Source organism: Colias eurytheme, chromosome 13 (genome assembly GCF_061535395.1).
Source record: "Colias eurytheme isolate Ceu_HAF_F1 chromosome 13, ilColEury1 Martin Lab GWU primary, whole genome shotgun sequence".
NCBI classification, from domain to species: domain Eukaryota; kingdom Metazoa; phylum Arthropoda; class Insecta; order Lepidoptera; family Pieridae; genus Colias; species Colias eurytheme.
In genome coordinates this window covers 10,969,886-10,997,402 of record NC_142992.1, presented here as the reverse complement: position 1 = coordinate 10,997,402, position 27,517 = coordinate 10,969,886, and the positions used below count along the sequence as shown (strand labels likewise).

At 33.4% G+C, this 27,517-nt stretch overlaps 1 protein-coding gene across 1 annotated transcript; it reads right to left on the bottom strand.

The window, feature by feature from the left end:
• Positions 1-572: 572 nt before the first annotated feature.
• Positions 573-25,580, bottom strand: LOC149903685 (uncharacterized). The gene is made up of 5 exons (XM_090108548.1): positions 25,320-25,580; positions 23,320-23,506; positions 3,960-4,089; positions 1,940-2,084; positions 573-1,327 (listed from the first exon to the last, which is right to left on the bottom strand). The coding sequence occupies exons 1-5, from the start codon at positions 25,510-25,512 to the stop codon at positions 1,005-1,007; spliced, it is 978 nt and encodes a 325-aa protein (XP_089964674.1). The 5' UTR covers positions 25,513-25,580; the 3' UTR covers positions 573-1,004.
• Between the last annotated feature and the right edge of the window lie 1,937 nt (positions 25,581-27,517).

Here is a 27,517-nt window from a genome sequence, read left to right as displayed (position 1 = left end):
AAAATTTTCCATTTCAATAGGTACGATATGAAATTATTAATTTGCTCAACTTTTTCTACTTCTCGTATTACTCTCATTGCTATTATCTCAAATTTAGATTGAAAATAGGTTCTAAAACTTGTAAAACACAGCACAATGTACTAAAAAATACGTTATAACTCAGTTATGTCAGACTTATACTAGGGTGGTAGCCGGAATAAGGACGAAATAGCATTAGTATGAATACTTATTACGAAGTTATGCTAGGTTTGATTTATTACGTGTTTATTTGTATGGTTTTTCCTTATTCTTAGTTTATTCTTTTCATAAAATGTTATAACTCGTTTATTTGTACGGCTGCTAAGGTTTAATAGCATGAACAGACGGTCCCGGTCGGTCTGCTACTAAGTACATAATATAGCATAAAATTATTATCATGAATATCTACCTATATTATGGTAGGATAGATAAATATATCCTTTTAAATTAATTTATAAAAATATATTCATATATCTTTTTTGTGTTCAGAGACATTTTATTCATACAGATAGAAATTAAATATTTTAATAGGGGATGTAAATAAAACAATTGGATTATATTAAATATAAATATTTATTTTCATATAGACTATTCAAATTTATTGCTCTCGTTTTTCTTAGTAATACTAATTAATACAATTAATGTATTTGGAATGTTATTTTATTTTATATCGGACGAACGATGTTTCATAATATAAACAAAATAAATAAACCTTAAAATGTAATAAAGTGACTAAATTATTTAATATTTTAACAGCGCCATCTCTAAATTACGTAGAACATTACAAGGCACAGACATATCACAGGTTTAATATCTAAATAATTAGTTACAATAAAAAATATAATACATAACGATATTTAGGTACTAAATTATTTACAACTCACGATGACCATCACATTAAATGCAATTTACCGCGTAACATTGAATCTGTGCAAACGAACCGCTAGATGGCGCTAGTACAATTCGAACTAATTCGCTAGATGTCGCTAGAAGCCGGGTCTCGCGTTCCGAAAGCGTCGGCCGTTGGGCCTGTCTTCGAGACACGGCACTTGGACTAAATTGAAGTAGATGTGTCCCATGAGGTGCGAGGCGGACGTGTTGGTGGTTTTGAGGCAGTCGAAGAGCATGTCGTCGCATTTGCAGTGCGACTTGCTGTAGAGCGAGTTGTTGGTGAGGTTGTAGCGGCGGGAGAAAGCGCGCACTTTGGTCGGGCACAGGTCGTGCGTGCGGCAGCAGCGGTCCAGCGCCCGGTCCGCGCCCAGGTCGTGGTAGTCGCTCGCTATGTCGCCCGTGCCGCACCATTTTGTGCCTGAAATGTAAATAATTATTGAATAAATGAAAACAACAACAAGAAAATACAGTAAATATATGCAAATGATGTTCACAAATAGAATACACGAGAAAGCTTAAAGAAAGGAATAAATAATCTAAATACAATTTTGATAACTAAGTATATAATATTTTTAACCGCATCTAAAAACGCCAATAAAAAGACGTGTGTCAGAAGTGAAACTTCTTTGGCAAGATTCAAATATACCAAAATCGTCACTTCAAAAATAAACCCAATTTAAATACTGCGACAAATAAACAAAAATAAGTAAAGCAAGAAACAAATTATCTGTGATGTTCAGTTGAATTTCCAATGAGAAAAATATCCGGATATAAGTACCACTAACAAAAAAAATGTGTGCGTGTACTAGTGTCTACACACGTAAGAAGTGAAACTTCTTTATGACCTTATTTTTCAAAAAATAATTTACTATATGCAACTTTACAGAAATACGTCGAATCACGCGTGGTAGGGATAAGAAAAAGATGGCGCGTAACGGAAAAATGTCACACGTAACGAAAAAATGTAACACTAAATTTTTTTCCAACCCCGATAAAGAAGTTTCACTTCAAAAAAAATAATAAATTTTACCAGGTATGATTCCCTGCAACAAAGACAGAGGGCTGCCGCCAAAAAGCCCCGCGTGCGCGCCCCCTGCCCGCAGCCGAGCCTCCGCGTCGGGCTCCTCGTGCCAGATCTCGCGGTTACTTTCCGCGCCTGTTTCTAGGCCTTCCAGCTGGAATAACAATACATTTATATTAAATACGAGCATAATTTAATAAAAAAAGACGTATAGTTAATTGATAAAGTTTTTTTAGGGTTGTCTATGGAGCAGTACTCTATAGTCTATACTATTAATTATAATCTGGCTACAACATCTACACAAATAAAAGGCGGTAAACTGTAAATAAAAGGCGGTAAATTAAATTTGCCACTTTTACGCAGGTACATAATAGCCAAATTTTATTAAATATCTTTTAAAAAGTTAGTTCGAGAACTATCTAGTTTTATGTGCCACCTACCAATTTTTTTAATTACATTAAAAAAACAATTCTGAGCATGCACTTCAATTAAGCAATGCAATTAATTAATTTGAGCACCAGAGTTGTTAATTTATCTGTCCGCATACTTTTTAACGATTAGCATAGCATCAGCATACGAAATTGTATAGTCCATCGCTTACTAGAAAACTCAGTTAAGATAACAATGCGTTATTATTCCGAGACCGCATAATGCTCCCATTCACGCTTTCTGTGTAAAGCAATAACGCATAATTGACTCATTTACTTGAAAAAGACTATTCTTCTGAAATCTGTGTGTGTGTTTCAACTTTTGTAAAGTGAATAATATACAAGTACCTAACCTTTAACATACAAATTTTAGTTTTATATCCTAGAATGCTCTATGCATTTATGTCAGTTTATGTTTTAGTCTATTTTTATTTTAGTTGCGTTGATTTTTTAAAAAAATATTATTTATTGACTTCTTTAGCTATGTTTTCCTCTTTGTTAATACGTTTATTTTACCCTCAAAAATGATCAAAATTGCCTTTAAAGTCCACTGTCAACAACGGTATTGTATGTAAAGATTGTACCTAACTACTATCGAATAAAAAGTATGAGTAACGTTTTCTATTCAAATCACCATGCATAACCTTATGCATAACCATTAACTTATGTGCTACACAGAATTACTAATAACTCTGACGAAACTTAATAACTTGCCGCGGTAATTAACAAGCAATGTATGTAGGTATGTTGCAAGAGAGGATGTCAAAACTACGATCATTATTCATAATGCTGGGCTTACAGCGTGACCAAGGCGACAACAGCAAGAAGGATGTACGAAACGTCAAATTTGATTTTAGATTTTGCAAGATTTTTTAATCTGTGGAAAATTTGGACTGGCGGTTTTGGCGGGTGTTTTTTTTTAATAGTTCTAGCCTTCGAAAAAACGCGCATTCACAATTCACATGGTACAAATCGTGTTAAGTTTATCTACATTTTGAAAAGTGGTAGGTAGATATTATGTAATTAACGTGAGTTCATTCAAAAACGACGTTCCGAGCGAAAAGTTTTTCAATACTAATGATATTTCCAATTATTATCAACGATAATGAGTAGAAGTTAACATCTCATTAGAGTTAACACTCTGACAATGAAGAAATATTGAACTGTTCCTTTGTGAAAAGATTTCGTACGGCAACTGTTGACTACTTTTATATTGACCCAATTTTGTTTTTAAAATTTTATTGTTTTATTTTATAAAAAATCTGCCATGTATTTTCAGAGTAGGTATTTTTATGCCTACTTTATTATTTTACTGCTTAAAAAATAAACATACCTAATTATTACAGACTTCCGCTTACATCGCATCGTAATTGTTGCTAAAAACACACTAATGTATCGTGTCGTTCAACAATATCGTTACCTGATCGTACAGTCGTGTTGTGATCTTTTGACTCTGGCCCATCGTTAAATTTCATTCCAAAAATAACACAATTACAAACTTCCACACATCGTATCGTAATCGTAAGGTCGTGTCGTAATTGTTGCTCAAAATTACACAATTTACCCTCTCCCATATACATCGCATCGTGTCGTATCGTTACCTGATCGTACAGTCGTGTCGTGACCTGCTGGCACTGGCCCATCAGCTTGATCATCTGCGGGAAGGTGATGCCGAGCGGTCGGTTGATCCTGCTGAGGTGTCGGAGCAGACGGCCTGTGTCGTCTTCGTCACTGGAAGATAATAATGTATCGTTTATTCATCATCATCATATTATTATTACATATTATATTGCGCTATATCAAAAACCTATATCGAACTTTAAAGTCTTTTTAGATAACAATAATAATCAACTATGGAAAACTGCATTTTTCCTTACTTTGGGCACAGGGACTCACGAACGATTTCTCTCGTGAGATATTTTTACGTTTTTACGTTTTAAAGTTTAAAACAAAATATGTGAATTTATTCCTTTTTTTATAACTTATGCCCCAATTGAATAAATACTGCTTAAACTAATATAATTACGACCGTAAATCAATTAGCAAAATTCTCCACTATATAGTCATATCTTGATTAAAATTGTGCAAAAACGTAAACAATCTTGGTAATTAAGTTACACTTGTAAGCAATTAAATTATAACTATTATTACTGATGAAATGAAGATAAGTATAATGTTCGTGTTCACAATCTAATAATAATCTTTATATATAAAAATGAATCGCAAAATGTGTTGGTAAGCGCATAACTCGAGAACGGCTGAACCGATTTCGATAATTCTTTTTTTATTATATTCCTTGAAGTACGAGGATTGTTTTTATGTAGAGAAAACGTAAATATGTACCACGGGCAAAGCCGGGGCGGACCGCTAGTTTACAATAAAATAGTCATGTTTCAAACGGAGTTATTACTAAAAATAAGTAGTTATTTCGTACTTTTAATAATAAGTGACAAAAATTTCACTAAAAAGATTCACTTTAATTCATATTCTAAGATACCGTGGAGATCAAAATATAACAAATCTTCTTATATTATATAAAAATGAATCGCAAAATGTGTTGGTAAACGCATAACTCGAGAACGGCTGAACCGATTTCCATAATTCTTTTTTTATTATATTCCTTGAAGTACGAGGATGGTTTTTATGTAGAGAAAACGTAAATATGTACCACGGGCGAAGCCGGGGCGGACCGCTAGTCTTATATATAAAAATGAATCGCAAAATGTGTTGGTAAGCGCATAACTCGAGAACGGCTGAACCGATTTCGATAATTCTTTTTTTATTTTATTCATTGAAGTACGAGGATGGTTCTTATGTAGAGAAAACGTAAACATGTACCACGGGCGAGGCCGGGGCGGACCGCTAGTACAATATAAATATGAATATAATATATGTACACAATCTTGTAATAATATTATCACATTTTATAACCATTCTTTTTGATAATAGCTAACCTGCTGCCCCTGCTGGTTTAGAAAGTTGGGAATATTCCGGAACTATATAACTGATTCATTATTCATAATAATCTATCGCATTTATCAATTATTAATATTGATAGGTTTGGACTACACTACACACACAGTACTTATACACATTTTTTCATGTTTATTAGCTTATGTATGTACTTCTTAACCATATCACTATTAGACATTAATTCAACCAAAAAATCAATGCACACTGGCACACAGCTAACATTTTTTTTCAAGAGTCATTGATTTTTTTCTGAAAGACCATTCTTGATTTTTCCCGCCAACAAACTTTTTCTTTATATTATAATCTGTTATGTAGCTATATATCTTAAAATTTGAAACGATTCTTTTTTTAATAATTTAATTGGAAAAATCTCAATAACTTATTAATCAATTAAAATAATCTTATTTACCTGCTTCTCGCAATGCAATCGACATTAAATTTAAATGTAAAAAAAAAACTTTTATTAGTCAGTTCAATAAAGAAACGAATCTTCAATGGCGGCCAAAGCTGACTTTGACAGATGGTAGGATCAGCAAAAAAGAATATAAAAATAACGTAAATTGATAATTATTTTATTAATTATTTCAAATTGTTTGTTGGCAAACTTTTTTGTTATTGTATTTGTGTATTTATATGAATTATCATATTTACGTATACAGAATGTAATAAAATCCCCATAATACTTGTAATATGCTCATAAAACTGAACAACTTTTCCCAAAGAATATATTTTGTCAAATTCCAATAAAACATTATTTACTTTCACAAATGCATAATTGTCATTGTAAATTTATGATAAAAACTATTATAGGGAAAATCAAATACATTTTAGTGATTTTATTTTTCCATTTTTTTTTTTGCATACCGTACGGCCGTGTGTGAGCGAGAGGGAATGATAAGCGCCGCCATTGAAGATTCGTTTCTTTAAAGAACTGATTAATATTGGATAACTTCATTGAAGCATGCGAGAAATAAAAGCAGCCTCAAGGCTACAAGTTGAAGGCCATTATTATTAGACACGAGAACAATTTCGATATTGACAATGGATAAAATTGTATCGGAAACTAAGGAATTTAAAATAAAAATATGGCAATAATTTATTTTTTAAATTTATTCATGAATGTGTGAATTTTTTATATTTTTTTCGTCGTAATGTTGCCCGTATTATATAAAAAAAATAATGCTGGCTGGCATGGCACCGTGGCTGGCACATTAGAAAAAAAAATCAAAATTCGAAACTTTTCCAATGTCAACCCTGGACACCGATTTTTTTTTTCTATACGATGTCAAAGGTTGCACTCACAGTTGCACTAATGTTTTTAATCGACAGATTACGATTTACGATAGAATACTATGATAACTCAAAGTGACCCAAATGTGCACTAGACCACGTCCTACTGACCTCAGGTTATGCAACGGGCACTGGCCTTGTTAAAGATGTTACAAATTCATACGAATCTTTTCATCTTTCACGCTACTGAGAGAAATGGTGTCTTTATCTTGTAGTAAGATATGGAGTCGAAAAGAAAATGTTTATAATTACATATTTATATATAGATAAATAACTATATATTTAGAAACTAAACCAAAGCTACACATCACCATAGCAGACAGAATATTAAAAAGAGTAGATAAAAAAATTATGATTTATTTACGCGCCAAAAGATGGTTTATTCTTTTTGGCGCGTAAAAAGGAACGTGTGGAAAGAATTTTTGAATAGAGAACGACTATCGAGCAAAACGAAGTGCACCAGCGCGAAAAGCGATTACTTATATATATAAACTTGACCTTTAGTATAGCTCGGTTAATAACATTGCACAAACTTTCCCTTCACCTTCGCTGGTATCGGAAGGAAGACGGTATTTCCTTGCGTGTGGCTGTTATGCAGTTGGCTGTCACGGTAAATTAGTTATCTGTATTGGTATTAAATTGATGATACTGTCAACCATGGACGTATAAAAAAAGACGGACGCCGTATTACGAACAAACAACGTGAAGCCACCATAGTAAGCTAGCGATCGTGTAAAGACAATAAACACGCACACACTCTCACCATAGTAAGCTAGTCGGCCGCCATTACGTCGTGAACTACCGACTGATTAACTGCGTCACTGTTTCACAAAAAATATTTAAAATGCCGTCTTGCCGTCGCAACAGTACAATTTTAAATAACAAAACACGAGGGATTACATTCCACAGGGAAGCAAGTTATTTCTTTTATGTTTTAATGCCAAAATTATTACGGCAAAATTTATAGAAAAAAATACAGCCGCCATTGTCAACAGGACAGCTGTTGCCATGGCAACATGGCACACACACACATGGATGTTTCGCCGCCATTACTAGGCTTCACTCCTCAGAGGAATAAACCTATTATTCCTCTGAGCTTCACTCAATGTTTAGGCGATATACCGTCCGTCTTTTTTTATACGTCCATGCTGTCAACATAGTAATTTTCTTTTTAAACTAGATAGTTTTGGGTGAAAATTTTAGCTAAATTATCCGTTTTGCGTGATTGAACAAGAAAGTTTTATAATTATTACGTCCGTATTAGGATAGAAACTAGAAAGGTAATTTTTTTAGACGATTGCTATAAATTATAATTTGTATAATAACAATAATCAAATATTCCGATTTTAAAATTAAATTTTTAATAAAAGTTGAGTATGTAATAATAATATAGGTAATAGTATACTAATCTTACTAGGTTAAGAAAACAATTCTATTTAATAACGCTTTTTGGTGTTCCAGCTTTCGAGTTTCGAGTAGGTACAAGAGCGACAAACGTGGTTCTTCGCTCGAACTATCATACGCGTGAAGTTAACACGTTCGCGGACAGTAACGACCACAGGCGTCTAGACAGCTAAAAGTGATACGACAGTACGTCTGTCGACGTATCAGTTTTTACTTGCATAAAATCAGTACGCCAAACGACGAGCGATTTTTCATACTATCATAAAGAACGGCATGTTGTACTGTCATCACAGGTATAATTACGACTTTTGTACTGTCACTGCATTATTTACAAAAATTCGTCAAAGGAAGGTACTTCCACGCATACATTCATATTTTTTTACCCCTCTCCCCGCGCACACTACGCCCGTGGGCGTCATGTTTGCATACGGTTAGTCGAGTACTGCGCCGCTGCGGTGATCCCGCGTGCCGCATGTGAATTTTTGTTTAGAAAGTGAGTATTTTGTTTCCAACGTAATTTAATTGTTTTACTCATACTGGATGTACTAATTCAAGTCTAGTTGCTTATGTAAACAACATATTTATGTTGCTATTGTTTGTTGTGAACACGATTTTGTTGAACTAAATTTGTAACGAATATTTTTGCAGATGGCGTCTTGAGACTCGTTCGAAAAAGAACAAAAACGTCTTCAAGACCTGTTTGATGCAGCGTCTACCCCTGAATCGAGTCAAGACCCATTTGCTGATGATAGTGACTATGAATCTGACGCTGAGTACTTACGACATTTACGCCTATATCCGTTCTGTCATATCATATGGTTTTTTAACCATGTGTTGTAACACTACGCCCCTGGGCAATGTATGAAAAAAAGTAGTGTCTCAGTAGCTGCCCCCTGTAAGACATACTGTCCGCGAACGTGTTAAAATAGTCGTTAGTCGTTAGTTCGTTACGGCCTCCATCGGGTCAACAAGAAGAAGATTTCTTCTTATGTAGGTAAGTTTTTTTTATTTTTTTATTTACTTCGCAAATTCCTTCCTTCTCCCGACAACTCAGCTGTTTTTTAACTTTTTACACATTCTTACAAACTTTTGCGTATATATAATATTAAAAGGAAATAGAATAGGTTAACATTGTAAAAAATTATAATTTCTAACCTCCGTGCCTATATCCCGGGTCAGTGAGGACAATTCAATAAACCTAGTGTCCATTTAACGAGGTCTGAATGTAATGGAAGCTAGGCACAATAGAAGCACTAACGCTACATTGTTGGAATGCGACTTGAGAGTTAGTTCCGGGGATTGATAGCCCTTTAAATCTAGAATGACTCTTTCTTTTAGAATTAGAGACTTTTAACGGATTTTAAACGCGATTTATTTCACTTTATTTAAGCAAACGTTTCGAACACTTTACATTGAGCGTAGTCAAGGGGAGACTTTTATAATTATAATTAATCATCTGCAATTGTTTTTTTTTGTTTCGTGTAGTTTTTGTAAGCCTAAATTATTATTTAATACGTAGTTGTATATAGCGTTATAATTATCAATTACATTGGAGAAAATTGAAAGTACTTTTTCCAAAAATATTAAATTATTTATTATGGAGTTTTAACACTCCTCTAATAAAATTGTATCTATGAAACTATTTTTCCTTTCCATAAAATGATAAGTAGATTTCGGAATAGGTAACCTATTCAACAGCACTTGTAAACGTAATTAATAATCACTACATAGTATAAAACAAAGTCGCTTTCTCTGTTCCTATGTATGCTTAAATCTTTAAAACTAAGCAACGGATTTTGATGCGGTTTTTTTAATAGATAGAGTGATTCAAGATGACGGTTTTAGTACCTACATAATTTATTATGTTTTAGACAGACCGGGCGAAGCCGCGGGCGGAAAGCTAGTTAGTAATACAACAAATATTTCCCCATACATAATTCAATAACTATTTCTTTGTTCTTACGAACATACCTAGCTGAGAAAAAACATCTCAATTAGGCAAGAACTGAGCACTGCTTTATATAATACATGCAATATGCTAATATTATGCGTGTTTCATAGATATTGTTAAACTAATGTTTTTATTTAGCAATCGTGTAAACGTTTTTATTTGCATATTTCGTAATTTTGAGGCTCAGTGAAAATTGTGCATAGTTAGACCCTGTGAAACAAATTTTTTTGAATATTATGCATACATACAATAACTAGTGACCCGCCCGCGGCTTCATCCGCTTTGTATTAACCCAATAAATGATATACTAAAACGTAGTATGTATTATATTATCTGTGCTAAAACCTTCCTCGAGAATCACACTATCAATCTAAAAAAACCGCATCAAAATCCGTTGATAGGTATATATCACGATAAGGACAGAGAAAGCGACTTTGTTTTATACTATGTGATGATGCGTAACATACAGTAATGTATGAAGAAGATGATTAGATAAATTCATGATGTGAAAATAAGGGTAAGAGTAGACTAAGTTAACGTTGTTAAAATCGACAAGTTGATAATGATGACAATTGAAAGTAAAAGTAAATCGTGATGTTTGGCAACATTTCGTTATAAACGAGAAAAAAGTTATATTACGAAATGGAGAAAGAGAAATAGCTATGTCATGGAAGTAATGTTATGTTTTATTACGTTGAACGGCATTTTTTGTATCTCATAAATCAATATGTGGAACATCAATTATAAAATTAAATATTAAATTGTACGGGCTTAGGCATCGGTTCAAAGCCAACAACTTTTTTCTTATTTTCAAAATTTACATTACAATAATTTTCATATAGTTAAGATAAATGATTAAAACTACAGCGGGCTCCCATACTATATAAAAAGAAAACCACAGAATAAAAAAAAGTAAGCCGCGTAGTCGGGTGCTAACTGCCATAGATAATAAATACTATACTAGTTCTGCCACGCGTGCATTGTAGTTCAGTGGGTCACTACGAATAAAACAAAGCCATTCTCATCGATATTATTGATTTATATACATCGCACATGCATTTATTATTTATAGCTTTTTATGTTTTCTTTGTCTGGAATATGGATTAATTAAAAAAAATAGATGTACCTACATAATATATCTCTTTATTCGAATCATATTTAGTGTGTTTTATTATGTTTTTGATAAGGTATGTTTTATAGGATAATATTTAAATTAAATCTTAATACTATTATAAAGGCGAGAGTTTGTAAGTATGGATGTATGGATGTTTGTTACTCTTTCACGTAAAAACTACTGAACCGATTACAATGAAATTTAGCACACATATAGAGGGCAACTTGGATTAACACATAGGATAGTTTTTATCCCGGAAATCCCACGGGAACGCGAACTATGCGGGTTTTCCTTTGCAAACGCGGGCGAAGCCGTGGGCGGAAATCTAGTATTTAAATTAAATATTTAATAAACTGATATGGATACTGTAAATAAAATATAGTGCAATTCTACTATAAATATTACCTTTATACGAAGTTGTGAAGTTTAAATGGTTTTATCAGAAATTGTTTTGGTCCGATGTAAATAAAACCAAAATATATAATTTGGATTTGCATTGATCTTAGCTAAATCTAATATGTAAATAATACAGGTAGCGTGCTTCTCTTCAATTATGCACACAGCATGCGTTTTAACACGTATACATTTAAAATCCTTACAACGCCTCAGCATCTCTGTAATTGTTTACGATTATTTACCATATTTATTGCACATTGTTACTCGTTTACTTGTTTACTACTAGATAATATGTACTTTGACTTGGTAATATAACAGAACATTTGTATTCTTGTTGGCATTTTGTGTGACACGAGAAAGTGAAAATATACGAAACTCAAAACATTAGCATGCGTTTTTTATTGCATTTGTAATTGAATTATAAAATTCTTGTACCAATGTTTGTAAACAAAACTCGTAAGAAACGGTTTGACCGATATTTTATAGGATTTTCTGCATATATCTGAGATAAATTATAAAGTGGGCAATGCCTAGCAATAAATTTGTTTTACTTTTTATTCTAAACTAGCTTTCCGCCCGCCGTTTCACGTTTTAAGGAAAAACCCGCATAGTTCCCGTTCCCGTGGGATTTCCGTGATAAAACTTATCCTATGTGTTAATCCAAGTTACCCTCTATATGTGTGCTAAATTTCATTTTAATCGGTTCAGTATTATTCGCGTGAAAGGGTACCAAACAATACACATACACATCCATCGCATTCGCATTTATAATATTAAAGTAAGATTGTAGGACAGGATAGGATAGGATGAAACCAACATTCTTCAATGGCAATACACATAAATAATTATCTAATTAACAAATTAATATCTAGGCTAGGGAGTTGTTAAGTGAAAAGAATAAGCTTAAAAAACTGGATCAGATTACATAATAAAAAAATGCTTAAAAAGCAGCGGAACAGCTTAACAGACAGACAGACGTCAGACAGACTTTCACATTTATTATATTGGTACAGATTAGTAAAGCATTTTATCAGCACGCTCTTGGACTATTAGAAAGTCGCGGCACTGATATTGTCACATGTGTGCGTTTAGTTTTCTAATCTAATATAAAATTACGACATTTTTCTGTCATGTTAGATTTCGCGCCAAAACTGATATCGATGAAACTTAGCAGTGTTTAGAAATATAATTTTTATTATAACTGTTTCTATACGTAGGTAGCAAAACTTAATTTTTATTAATGTTTTGATAATTTTGATATACCGAGTTACCTTACAATTAAAGGGAATTTTTCGTTCTTACGCTAAAATCCATCTAACCTTTTATTTACGCAGTAACTATTTAGTAATCTGTGCTTCATCACTACATAGTATAAAACAAAGTCGCTTTTTCTGTGCCTATGTCCATACGTCCCCATGTATGCTTAAATCTTTAAAACTACGCAACGGATTTTGATGCGGTTTTTTGTAATAGATAGAGTGATTCAAGAGGAAGGTTTTAGTATATAATTTATTAGGTTTTAGACAAAGCGGGCGAAGCCGCGGAAAGCTAGCTTATTTATAAAGCGTACGAGCCATACATTACACAGTCGAAACACACATAACCCTCCTTGCGCAATCGGTTAAAACTTAATAATTACAGGTCAATAGGCACAGTATCCATCCTTGAGCTAGATTTAGTTTGACAACCTCGTCCGATCACTTGTTCTTGCGAAAATTAGCTAATCTCACCATCTATTTTGCGAAGCAAGCTTATAAAAGAGATCTTAAAAGCTGTAGAACATAAAATTTTGATTTTTTTTGATGAGGGTTTTTATGGAGAAGTGAGGCAGGGAAAAGATTGTTTGAAATCTACCATTTTTCTGTTTTCATCTATAGTCTATACCAATAACAAAGTAGGAGTGTCTGTTTGTAATATTAAAACAACCGCTCTTCGAAATGTATTTAAATATGGATGTTTACGCGGTACATACCAGCTGGATGGACCGATTTTGACGGGACTTTCATTGATGTTATAAGGTGTAACAAAAGCTATTTTTTAGTCCAATATTCCTACAGGAACCTTAGGATTGAAAGTAATACCTCATTTACGCGGGTTATACGGTATAACTTATAACTTATACCGCGGGACGCACCTAGTTAGTAATAAAAACATTTTTGTATTTATCAACCCGCACATTTTGTTAAATGAACTATACATATTTTTTCCTCATAGGTATTATGTTTTAACGAGAAAAAACGTCAAAAGTTTTCAACCATCAAAACATCCCAGAAAAATCTTCCTACCTCTCTAGCTGAACATCGTTAAAAATTCGCAAAAACAAGCATCTTCATCACACTTGACAGTTCATATTATGTATGGTCGTCTGTATGTACATCACGTGTTGCTTGACGCAATGGATGTCGCCCGAGGACGTGGACGGTTCATGCAATAGGGCATGCAAATGGGAATGAAATTGAAAGTTAATGAGGTTAACGTTCGCTGGGAGTTTTGATGTGTGTTTGAAATTCTAAAAGTGCTCTTGACGTCTATTGAAAGTTCTAAAAGTTAGACTAGTAGTAAAAAGGTTTGTGTCAATTGAGATTCTAAAAGTAAGATTAGGATAATGAAAAACAAATTAATTTGAGCTTCTTTTTCGAAAGAAGAGAGCTTCTTTTTTCATTTTTGAATTAATATGTACATATAGATGGAATTATAAAATATGTGATCCGTTATAATGCTTCTTTTTGTCGCAAAATTATAGCTGTAATTTTCGTTACTTCGTCTACCTCTTTATGTTTGGAACTTCCTGAAAATTAGATATACTTTTTATTAATTTTATTTTGTTCGCTATTTTTATAAATTGTCTGTAATAGCTCGTTGCCAAGGAATAGAACATCCGAGTCTGGGAAATTAAATTCAAGTAACAAAAATGGTTACGTAAATTTTACATCAATATTCAATTACTGACTACTGTACCACAATAATTATACATACAGATAGACCTATTATTATTAATCAACACGGATGTATTTGTATGCTGGCATCCTTTTTACGTTCCATAGAAATATGCATTTTTTTTTGTTACAAAACGTCCGGATATATTAAATTTAAATGCAAGCAATATTAGCACACAAAAGGCACAAAAAGTACTTTCAGTAAGTTGTTTTCTATAAAAGACTATGTAAATGCAAAATTCTTGCGATTTGTCTACTAGATGGCCCCCCTTAAAATTAATTAATAGCCTTATTATAGCCACAGTAACAATTCTAGTACTGATAGAAATGAATGATGAATGATGAAAAGACAAAATATCCAAAATTACAAAATGAATTAACAAAGATTTCTTTGATAAAACCGCTCGTTCGTACTAAGAAGCAACACTATATACGAACAAGAACTAATTCACGCAAAGTTCCTGTAAAAAAAATTAAAAAAGCATCAAAAATCGATGCAAATATTAGTTATTCCACACCTCACGTATAACGCGACTCTTGCGCAGATTCCGATGCGGCAATTGTTCAATGATTGAATCATTGATCGCCCCTCCCTTGCCTCTCCCCACACTCCTAGCGCTGTGTCAAGTCTAGACCTTTATGGACACTTCCCGAAACATTTTGAGGATATCACTCGGAATATGGCTCGAAAAATTGATATTTTTTGGATTTTTTTCCAATTAAAGGGACTGATTTGAGAAAATATCAAAATTTGAATTAGATTCCGTTCTAATAAGTCCACCAAATCCGTACTGACATAGCTAGATGAGAAAATAAGTAGTACATATTATTAATTCTCATTTTAGTACGCATTTCTATAGAATGTACAAAGCTTTGTAGCTATGACATTGATACTTTAAAGTGAAAAACACGACTGCATATCCCGCTTGTAGTCAAATGTTTTCCATTATTTAAAAAAGGTAATAGTATTTTCCAATCTGCATTTCTACAATATCACCTTTAAACACAAGGAGCTAAAGTTGATTTTCCTTCTCACTATTCACACCAAGTAATTCGCTTTTAATGAGACTAAAGAACTCCATGCATACGAATTCTATTTTTATAACAGAAAACTAAAAATACATGAAAGGAATATAGGTCAGTGTAAATGTGATGCACCCTCTAGTCCCTGAAACTGGGTTGATTGCTGCCATTACGGTCGCAAGGGGTCAGATTCGGTGCTAATTGCTGCACCAAGACGACAGTTACGACACGTCTCTATACGACTAGAAATAAAAAGTGTTGAGGAAGACACAACTTACCAGATGCCCTTTCTTATAAATTGGAATACTTACATATTATAGAAAACTCATAGCATTTAGATACCACCGGCTAAGAAAGCGTATCCAGAGGAATTTATAGAAAAACACATGGATTCGTTGTTAAATAGGTTGGGAATATCAAAAGGTGGTCATCGCAGATACATTTTTTTATATTTTATTCAAGTAAGAAATTCTGTCCATATATGTCTGTGATGCTTTCACGACAAAACCACAGCACCTATAGTTTTGCCACAATAGAATCGCGGGTCATAGCTAGTCTTACATTGCCACCTACTCCTATGAGAAAGGTTAAACTTAATTACGAAGTTACCATTGACTTTTCAAGGGAGAAAGGCTATTGTCTTATTACTCGCTAAACGTAGCAGGAACTATTAAGTTATTCATGTTCAAGGTAGACCAATAGAAAGTGGCCATTCAATTAATCTAACATGTGTTATTTACACAGCATGACGGTCATGCTAACCCCTAGAAAGTTCTAAAGTAAAAATCGATTTAATAGAGCAAATATAAACACCGATGGCAAATACTGAAATATTCAATTCAAATGCGCTACGAATTGTGAATCTATATTTTCTTGTGGAAAGGTCGGTTATAAATAGGTACCTATATTTGCAGAATATGCTCAAATAAATCAAAATAGCTGATTGATTATGAACGAAATTGTGTTACGTTTACCATAATCTTTAATATGTATAGGTTAAATGATCCTTTATTTTCCATATTTTTAATTATAAGTACCACACTTACTTTGTATAGTGTGGGATTAGGAAAGAATAGAATGGCTAATCAGGAAATTCACTCATGTATCATATGTCTGGTAACGATCGTAACGTGTCTCCTAGTGGTGCATAAAAGTGATGCATTTGTTTCATCGATCAATTTTTAGTATAACTACGCAATTCATATATGTACTGGTCAAAAGACACTATCTTCACACGAATTTCTTTAAAATCCTCTGCTCAGAGAATTTTCCATTATAATGCTCATTTGTTTATCCCTGTAACAAGACGTTTCTCAATCTTTAAATTCAAGAGTCCAGAAATTTCTCAATTATAATGGTCATATGTTAACCAGACGTTCCTCAGTCTTTAAAATGGAACCCTAAGCCCAGGACAAAACGTGCGACACCGAGAACGTGATTCGCGATCCATTAAAGTATCAGGTCAGCCATTATGTACTTCTGCGAAGCCAAGTAACTTATTGTACGTGAATGGCGGTCGATCACAATGCGAATCGTAACTGGATTTCAAGATTATGTGCATAACTTGGATTATCGAATGCTACTAATGGGATGCTGGACTGTGAATGTATTGTTAGAACACGAGGCCAATTTGTATCGATATCAAATGTGATAGTCACGTTTACGTTACTAACTGAATTGAATGGATGAACTTTTATATGAAGATATATGATACTTCGTAGGTCAAAGGTTAGGGAATTACTGCACATAATCGTAATTCGTAGCCGTGGAAATCTAAATCCAAATATCAGAACGCGATAGCCATCTTTAAAATACCTATACCTAGTCGTCTTATCGGGAAAAAGTAATATTTTAATTAATGAGAGCACCGTTTTTGATGTTTTAAAAATATTTCCGAAAAAATCAGAGCTATTCTTTTCTTTATTAAAAATTTATAACCCACCATGAGATGAATTAATTATTCACCCAATTCTATCCCATAAGAAAGTAGTGAGTAGATCCTAAAACTTACACTGGTCTAAATTTAGCACTTCCAATTCACCGAACAACACATACCATTTACTGTCAAAAACCATCAATGAGCTTGATATATCTCGAGATTCGGGATGAGTCAAATGGTCGAGGGGAAAGGGGAACTGCTTCGCGTATTGTAGTGCGATTTGTGACCGCAAATATTATGTGAGCTGAATGGATGGAAGCTTCTAGAAGTATTGTCCCTTATGAGCAGTAAAGATTTTAAGCAACTATGGTCATTGTACCATTTATATTCTGTGACTGTGGCGTGGTCAAAACGAAACTGATGTAATTTACTATTCTACTCATGTTATAAAAGTGAAATTTGGAGAAAATTGATGGACGAATGATTCTTATTCACAACGGTTGAATGAATTTCGATAAAATTAAGGGCAAAGATAGATTACAGTTTCGAATGCAACACAAAGCACTCGTCAACTTTTATCTGTGACTTATGCGATCGAAGCTACCTAAAGAACTACTTACTTAAAAGCTTTCTTGTTGTCTAAATTATGATTCCAATTATCGAGATTGAAGAAGCCTAACATCCTTATCCTTTATCGATAACAAAGTTGCCAAAACAATATCAATAATCATTATCAGTATAAATTTGGACCACGTTTCCCCCTAATCAAGTCAATTAATAATTTACAAAACTTGTTGACTCCCTCTAAACGCTCTATAACCTTACCCCTGGCCTTCCTGTGTCTGTGCCATAAATCTACAGTCCTTTATCAATGCGCATGTGACTCATAGCTTCATAACGAACATTAGGTAATCGGTCTAACGTTTACCCTTGTATCTAATGGCAATAACGAGCCAGAACTTTTTATCGTACAAATAATATCAATATTTTAATTTAATAAAACCGGCCAAGTGCGAGTCGGGCTCGCGCACAAAGGGTTCCGTAGCAGCAAATATAATAAATTACAGTTAAATCAACCTATCTCAAAAACTATAAGAGATACTTTGATCAAACCAAAAATCGTTGAAAGAGTTAATTAGCATGCATCACCTCTATTTTTTTTAGAATTTTATACCCCGTAGTTATAAAAATAGAGGGGGGGGGACATACTTTTTACGACTTTGAGAGCTGATATCTCAAAAACCGTTCACTTTAAGAAAAATGTTTTTTAGAAAACTTTATATCATTTTAAAAGACCTTTCCATTGATACCCCACACGGGTATGTACATCGAAAAAAAAAATTTCATCCCTCAGTTACATGTATGGGGGGCCCCACCCCCAATTCTTTTTTTTACTATTTAGTGTCATATTTTTGTAGCGGTTCATACAACACATATTCCCATCAAATTTCATCACTGTAGTACTTATAGTTTCCGAGTAAATCGGCTGTGACAGACGGACAGACGGACAGACGGACAGACGGACATGACGAAACTATAAGGGTTCCGTTTTTGCCATTTTGGCTACGGAACCCTAAAAAGACACTGCTTCAGTCTACAACCTCTTTGGTTTACGTTTAACTTCACCCTAATAGTAAAAATTCTAAGAAAATTGATGGTACCACCAGGGGTCTGTTCTAGGTCCTTTGTCTAATCTTATATAGCAAAGTGACTACAGATGTTTTTTCTAAAAATAATATATTCATAACATCTATGATATATGCTGTTTGTGCACGCGACGTTGTTTAGCAAATTCATTTGGCTAATAACAATAAATTGCGTGCACTTGATATGACGTTATGTTTAACATTTGTGGACAATGGAAACAATCAGCTAAGAATATTTTTTTGCATCTAAACATGTGTGTAATGGTGGTAATTTTCTCATTATTTGATTGTTTATGAAAACGGTAGTTGATATTGATAATAATTATGTAATTTTAGATTCATTTGCGCTATTAGGTATGCTATTAAATTACGCAGATAGTGTAGTATAATTATCTTATTACAATTATATTAAATACTTCCTAATTAATGTACTGCTAATTCCACAATATAAACATTCGCGTTGGTGAAAGATATTTTATTACAAATTACAAAGATTTGGCTTTGATCATAATTAACTAACTCCACCAAAAAATTCTGATTTGTAACATTACAATATAATTAGCGTATTTCTTCAACTCCTAGGTTGGCAAGTTGCAGTTTATGTAGCAATCGCATAGATGCATAAAAAAATAATTTTATTATAATTTATCTGTAAATGATGCCTAAGATCTTAGGCAAGAAATCCCCACTTGAAAAAATAAAGTATATAAATGTTATTATGGTGCTTCAGAAGTTTTTATCCGGTTCAAGCACAGAATAGCACATAGCATAGCACTAGTAACTATGTTCAAGTCAATAAAATGCAAGAGGTAGGTAGTTAGGTACCTAATTATTAGTTTCAATATTGTATAACTATTAACTAATATGATCCATAATACTTATTACGATCTATTATCTGACCTGTCACCTCTGTAAAGACATTATTTTTATCGCATTAACGGAATTTGCAATAATAAATTTATTTACCTACGTAATACGTTTAACAGAAAAAATATATTAAATTTTTTATTTGTCGCATGCCGGACGAACTGTGGGCCAAAATTACGACATTGTTGAGCCCATCACAGCTAGAAGGCGATGCGGCAGGCCGAAGAAAATATGGCGGAATCTTTTGCTATTGAAGACCTGCAGTCTTTAGTAAATTGGTCCAATTCAACCAATTTACTAAAGACTGGTCTTCAATAGCAAAAGATTCATGGAAGTGCCTTGGGGAAGCCTTTGCCCAGCATTGGGACACAACAGGCTAATACAATACATTACAATTTTTTCATTGTTTGTAAACATCCTTTTATACATTTTACTGTAAATTTAATCGTTCTACTATCAACTTCGTGACATCTTTAATGCGTCATTTATAATCTACATTAATCGTTATCTATTTATTTATTAACGAAGCACGTACAGTTAACACGAAGTTAGTAAACGAAGCTCTAAATTATTCAACCTGTCCTTGGTTTAGTAGACCACTCACTTTGCCATATGACTCGAGTCTGACTGACTTATCTATACTAATATTATAAAGCTGAAGAGTTTGTCTGTTTGAACGCGCTAATCTCAGGAACAACTGGTCCGATTTGAAAAATTCTTTCGCTGTTAGATAGTCCATTTATCGAGAAAGGCTATAAGCTATATATATCATCACGCTAAGACCAACAGGAGCGGACCCACGCGGGGAAACCGCGAGCGCAGCTAGTAAAATAATAAAAAATATATAACTAGGACTAGCTATCAGCTAGCTTTTGTAAAATCAAACTGAAAGTTGAAACATTTATCTAATAAAAACTCATATTAGTTTGAGTTTGAACATCATAGTTTTTCCATTACAAACGAACATAGAATAGCTGTTATTAGCCGACTTGTCACAACAAAGAAGGACATCGTTTAGTAGATGGCTTAAAACAATTTTAAATTATAATATTATATTAGGTAGAGCAGAAAAATCAATAATTTTTATATTAAATGTTTTGGATCAATTCTTAGAAGTTGAACTTCCTCATTTTATTTCAAAGATTCATATTTTTTGTTGGTTGGGGAAACCACCTTACGTGCTCAAGCAAATATGAATGTAGGAAGTAGGAAATACCAACATAGAATAAAATATCTAAAACTATTATAAATCGTTTGAAGATCTTTATAGGAGACGGAATCGTATAGAAATAAGAGTAAGCGATGAACGACAACAACGATGGTTAAATTATTCTGTAGATTCATACAGATTAAAAAGTAATCATTTATGTATCACTGCAAAGACGGATACCGTAAAAATTATTCCCTTTGTTTAGTTTATCACATTTTAATGGCTATCATAGGGCCATATATGTTTTCAATTTTTATTCATGATGGCCCTATGTTTTCGACTTATATTTTTCAAATAAAATTAAAGAGAAAATGATGTTAACTTTTTATATATTCTTAAACAAAAAAATCTCAATAATTTTTAAGCTGTTTTAATAAGCCTAATTAAGAATTTCAATTATGCACAATCAGACCAATAAGCTACGGTAATTAGACAAATTAATTTGCAATTGGTTGATTAATTAATGATTTTGGCATACATTAGATAACAAAATGTAAAGTATACTCTACCATGATTTTAACTCTATTATAAAATGCTTGCCTAGATTAAGCTTGTCTTGAGTACCTATTGTAGACTTACCCTATTTCCCCTTTTCATCTATGGTGAGAAAATCCAACTTTGAATTTATTGTTATTTATTATACTTACACGAGTATCCTAATTATCTTTTGCTGGCAAGAACATTTTAACGTTATATTGTTTACTAGCTTTCCGCCCGCGGCTTCGCCCGCTTTGTCTAAAACCTAATGAATTATATACTATCTAGTCTTCATCTTGAATCACTTTATCTATTTAAAAAAAAAAACATCAAAATTCATTGCGTAGTTTAATATATTTAAGCATACATAGGGATACTGAAATTCGCGACTTTCAAAATAGGCAAAAAAATTGATTGATGTCTCAAATTCGCTTCTACAAAACCATTTGTCTCTAAATTTTAGGTATATTCTATTGTAGTGAAGGCTTATTTATGATCTCAGTTGCCAAGAAAAATATATTTTGTATCGGTCGATAAAGCCTCAGCAAAGCCTAAGATTTATAAGATGCTGTTTTCGGGCCACAAATAGCGCTTCCGCAATGCGGGAACGTGTTAAATATAATGTAATGTTTTCTTAATTATTCTGCTAACTTCTCGCAACAATCATGTTATTTTTAACCGACTTCAAAAAAAAAGGCGGAGGTTTTCAATTCGGACGGTATATATTTTTTTTTAGTCATGTCAAAATTACAGATGATTTACAAAATAGGTATTTCCTAACCCACGGAACTCTGCTCTCAAAAATAATATTTGCCTGTTATTGCCAAATTTTTTATACATTTTTTATTTTTTCCATCGATGCTCTACCGGCTACTCTTTTTGACCGACTTCAAAAAAAAGGAGGAGGTTATCAATTCGGCCGGTATGTTTTTTTTTTTTTTTTTTTATGTATGTACACCGATTACTCCGTGGTTTCTGAACCGATTTACGTGATTCGTTTTTTATTCGATGCGGGATGGTGTCGAATTGGTCCCATAAAAATTTTATTCGGATAGGCCCAGTAGTTTTTATTTTATGAGCATTTTTGTCTGTATTTGTAAATGTTGCAAGTGCAAGTTTGAAGTCGGTTGTTTTTAACGCAGTTATTGACTTGTTATCTTTATATGACATAGCCTTCCTCATATCGATTATCCAAATACGTTGTCCGATGTTTCGATTTAAACCGGTTCCTTAGTTAAGCTCATTCAAACAAACAAACTCAACTTTATATTAATAGTAAGATGTGACCTAGCTATGAGGATGACCCCACCTCATTTCTCTCAAATGACATCACACATGAAGCTGGTTTTCGGGTGTTATGTAACATGATGCGGTATACTTTCACATCACATGCTCCATGATTGGAGATTATATTCGAGCCTGATTGCATAATATGTCGTTAATTTTCAAGCTTGGGATCATAGCAGTTATGGAATATTTTAATCCTCGACGCTAACGATGTAATAGGTATAAAATATGACGTATTTTTTGTTGGTTTGTGGGTTTTTTTTATTTTACTGATCTGACGCATATTTGATGGAAAATCCTGCCCCTCCAGCTATTCAACTCTAATTGAACTCCTGTTTTCAGCAAGTACTTTTTATTTTTTGTCATAAAGGATAGTTTTACGTTTAGTTTTTATAACATTTAAGAGCTATGCGGATTGAGGACACACACACACACATAAACATTTAAAAGATCGAAGTATACAACTACCTATCATTCCCAAAAAATGCTGCACCAATATTGTACTCACTAAGTCTCAATGAGCTCGCAGTTCAGCAGCAATTTATCCTCCCCCAGTTCCACCACCGCGACAGTCTGGTCATGGAAGTATATCATCCTCAGGGTGTCGTTGGCGACCCGTCTCCCGGAGTACGGCTTCACTCCGGGGTCCTTGCTGATTGCATTGTCGGATCTCGCGCCGACGCTGCCGACGAGACCTGCGAATTGGAAGGTTTGGTGTCGTTTCAAGTGTTGATTTTTATGTCACAGCAAGTGAGCTTTCGCCAGATGGTAAGCGATCATCATATTTGCTCTACAGCTTGCCCCAAAGTTATAAAAAATTGGTTGTCTGTAAAGTCGGTTTACTGACGATAGTTGAACGTGACAACGTCCGATTGTGCTTCTTTGTCGCTCGTTCCGCGCTCTCGCTTGCACTTCAAGCCTTACATGGAACGCCTCAGAGCGAGGTAACGCCGCATGAGTCATGTTTTTTCGTGCGTGCAGCCGGCTCCTAAGGCCGGCTCTATCGAATTATAAGGCGTTGTCACGTCAAAAATAAATCTTTTATTTTGTAATCTAAGAAATAAATAATCACTTGGTCTTATAAACCGGGACGCTGTTTGCATAGTGCATACTTTGAAGTAAAAATAAGTGAAAGAAGTTCTACAAATTCGCGTCATAAGTTTACAAGTACTGTACTTATAAACTTTTATATGGTTTACCTATATTGATGACTTGTTTCTTTTTCCTTAGTAACTTGAATGTGAATACAACTTAAATGTCAAATTATTGCAAAAGTAACTTTGTCTGTCTTCGGTCACGTTAATATGCCTGCGTCTGTATGTTCATATATTGGGTAAAAGAATTTTGAAATTAAATCGTATTTTAAATATGTTACTTGTTGTAAATGTATGTTAATTAGAGGCATTAAAAAATATTGATAGGCTTTAGAAATTTTCCCAGATTTTAAACTCGTTTATCATCTTTCTACGCCCGCGCCCGGCGGAAACTATAATCGTTCTCTATCCAAAATCAAAAGTAATATCTTCCGGTCGTCAATATAGAAACTACCAATATTTTAGAAGAGGAATATTGAATTGATATCTAGAGCTTTGCTTACGAAAATAAAATACATAGGTAGGTAAAAATACGAAAAATAATTCATTCATCATCATGTATAAAACCAATAAATTTATAAATCATAATTAATTTTGGTTCATAGATAAAAATTCAATACTTTTTATTGTTCATTTTTATCATTTTGTCATGTAGAGTCGTAGAAATATAAATACTGAAGAGAGTTATTGTTATTGTAGAGTCGTACTAAATTAAATATTTACTGGCTTGATTGAAAAATATAAGAATAACTTAGAGATAATACTTATGTAATATAGAGACAAAAGTAGAGTCTCACAAAAAAAAATATTTTATATATAAATACTAGGGATCAATCCTTGGTTTGCTCGGATAAAATGTTAGAACTAAAACTATAGATACAAAATGTAGGTCTTTAAACATAATTGAGTACATACTTATTAATTTAAACAAATTAACTGCGATTATTTTATAGGAAGTGCGATTCAATTTTAGTTCAATAAAGAATTATTTCCGATTTTTATTAAGATAACAGTTTGTTTAAATGGAATTGCAAATAAATGAAAATTAAAAATTGCATAAAAAAATTGATTTAAAAAATTAAAATGGCTTTCATTGAAAGTGAAAACTCTACAAGCTTTCAAAAGCTATTGCCGAAGTCGGAGCCAACTTTTAACTTCCAATGCCAAAAGTTATATTTTATGTAACACTGCGACAGTTGCACTGAAACCTGAATTTATTTGTTCTCTCATTATGTAATTTGTTTCAGATTATTTTTTACCATTTAATTATAATTAATTTAATCAACACGCAACGAATTAAATTGCATTTCATCGTATCTATTTACCAAATCATCCGTGACAGCGGTAAAAAATCCGATACACCTGTTTTTTAACCTGTTTAAAATCCGTTTATTGTATAATGATGATTAACTACCTGCAAGAGACCAGCTCGCCGGTAAGCTGAAGGTGAAGGGCTTCGCAGACGCCGCCTGCGGGGAGGACACAGCAATGCAACAGATCACCACAACACTCAATAAGGACTTTAGGACTCCATCTGCCATCGGGGCGCCGCGGTGTATGGCGTCCCGGGCGGATCGCATCGCGGTGAGGAGTCTACGAAACGACATTGTGTCAATTGTCCATGACGTGCGCACCGCTCGGTGGTTGAACGCGGACTGAGAGGTGCTTACTGCTTTCTTCGCGTGTCGTCATCAATTTCACTGATACCATGGACTAATAGAATCTAATTCTATTAGTCCATGCTGATACTGATAGACGATAGTTGATAAACACGTCACGATTTGTGAACAACTGGTAGCACATATTAATTGATTGTCCATAGCTGAAGCATTGACCACTATGGATAATTTATCGTGTAGCCGGTAGTACAGGATTTGATGGTCTGAGTTTTGCTTTATCGCAACTTCCTAGCAAAATATGTCTCATGTCCCCTCGTGGGGTATCGGGAGATGCACTATGTTTAAGTATCAGTTTCACTGTACATATTTTGTAAGTTTAAGTGATCACCTTCTTTGCCCCGCCATGCCAAAGCGAGGCATTTTTTGTTGAACATCACCACCGGGAATCGCACTTATGGCACTTGTTTTTACGCTCACGCATTAATCACTGTACCAAGGGGACCGTTAAGTTTAAATAATGAGTATTGATAGGTCTAAAATGAGTGTACCTACATACCTACCTATAATTTCTGTGTAAAAAACTTGCATCTAAAATGCATTAGTTTCCGTAGACGTCAAAAAAACTCTAGTCTCTACCAAGTCTCTACATTTAAATATTATGAGTCAGTTCGCTAATCACTTGTCTTTTGATATAAGATAAAATATCAAAGCTTACTTGGAAAAATTTTCAATACAAGTTTAAAACCGGAGACAGTTATAATTTAAAGATAACGACCATGCTTCACAATAATTATTTTACTACACGTTTTTATTATAAAAAATGATTATTTTATCGCTCATAATCACATGAACATGTCATAATGGATAACATTCTCATTGTAAAACCACTCTAACCTGCTATTAAATTTCTCAACAAGAAATAAATACTATTATTATGTAAATTAAATTATATGATGATTGATGCAGATACTTACATATATGAATGATCCCGCACTAAAGGCCAGCGTGGTGGATTATATGACCTATGACAAGTAAGAGACCCGTGTCCCATGCCCCAGCAATGGGAACGTATATGGACTCATCACTCATGATCATGATGATGATATGAATGATAGTAATGAACCATGGTAGGTATTATACAATCGATAATTCATTTTACTTCGTCGCAAGTTTATAAGTAGTTATGTAGTTAGATCTTTATAAAAATCGTTTAAATAGAACATAATTAATTGCACTACGAATATTATCACCATCACCCATAGCAGTTAAGTATGTATTTCTATTTCTTTTTTTCCAATTTTTGCAACTATTTTTTGAAAAGACCATTCAACTCAAATAATCAAACTCTACAGCTCTACACTTTACAGATTCGCAATTCACAACTACATAATAATACTAGCGGTCCGCCCCGGCTTCGCTCGTGGTACCCACATGTTTGAACTATCCTATCTCTCAAGTTGGATCGAACTACACATGGTGTGCGAATTTTATTATAATCGGTTAAGTGGTTTAGGAGTCCATTGAGGACAAACATTGTGACACGAGATTTATATAGGTATATTAAGATTTTGAAAAAAAGGACGCTGTAAAAATAATATGAAACAGCAATTTAAACAAATGCTGTAACATTGACATTGCGACGGTCAATACCAAGATTATATAATGTTTATACAGAAGAAAGTAAAGACCGGTCACTTTACTAGTATTATTTAATGACACAATAACAAGTTGAAAGCAATTTGTGAAAGTCGTTAATCATGTGAAGCTGATCTTTTCAGTGTTGTGTAACGTTTATGGGGACTAATTTAATTTTAATTATCCATGTATTTTGGTAAAGAATGCCTAATAAATCTTTTCAAAAATTAATCTTTTCAAAAACTCATAAATCTTTTCAAAAACTAGTTTTTTCCTGCGGCTTTTCTCGTGTACTTCGCACACGTAACACCTCTACGTCAATGCCCAAATAACAAATTCTAATTTGAAGTTTTTCGTT

Coding starts and splice junctions, on each gene's coding strand:
- LOC149903685 (XM_090108548.1), bottom strand. CDS start 25,512: ATGTCGTTTCGTAGACTCCTCACCGCGATGCGATCCGCCCGGGACGCC. Junction 23,507..25,319: donor GGCGAGCTGGTCTCTTGCAG/GTAGTTAATCAT, acceptor TCCAATTCGCAG/GTCTCGTCGGCAGCGTCGGC. Junction 2,085..3,959: donor CGACACGACTGTACGATCAG/GTAACGATACGA, acceptor TTGTTATTCCAG/CTGGAAGGCCTAGAAACAGG.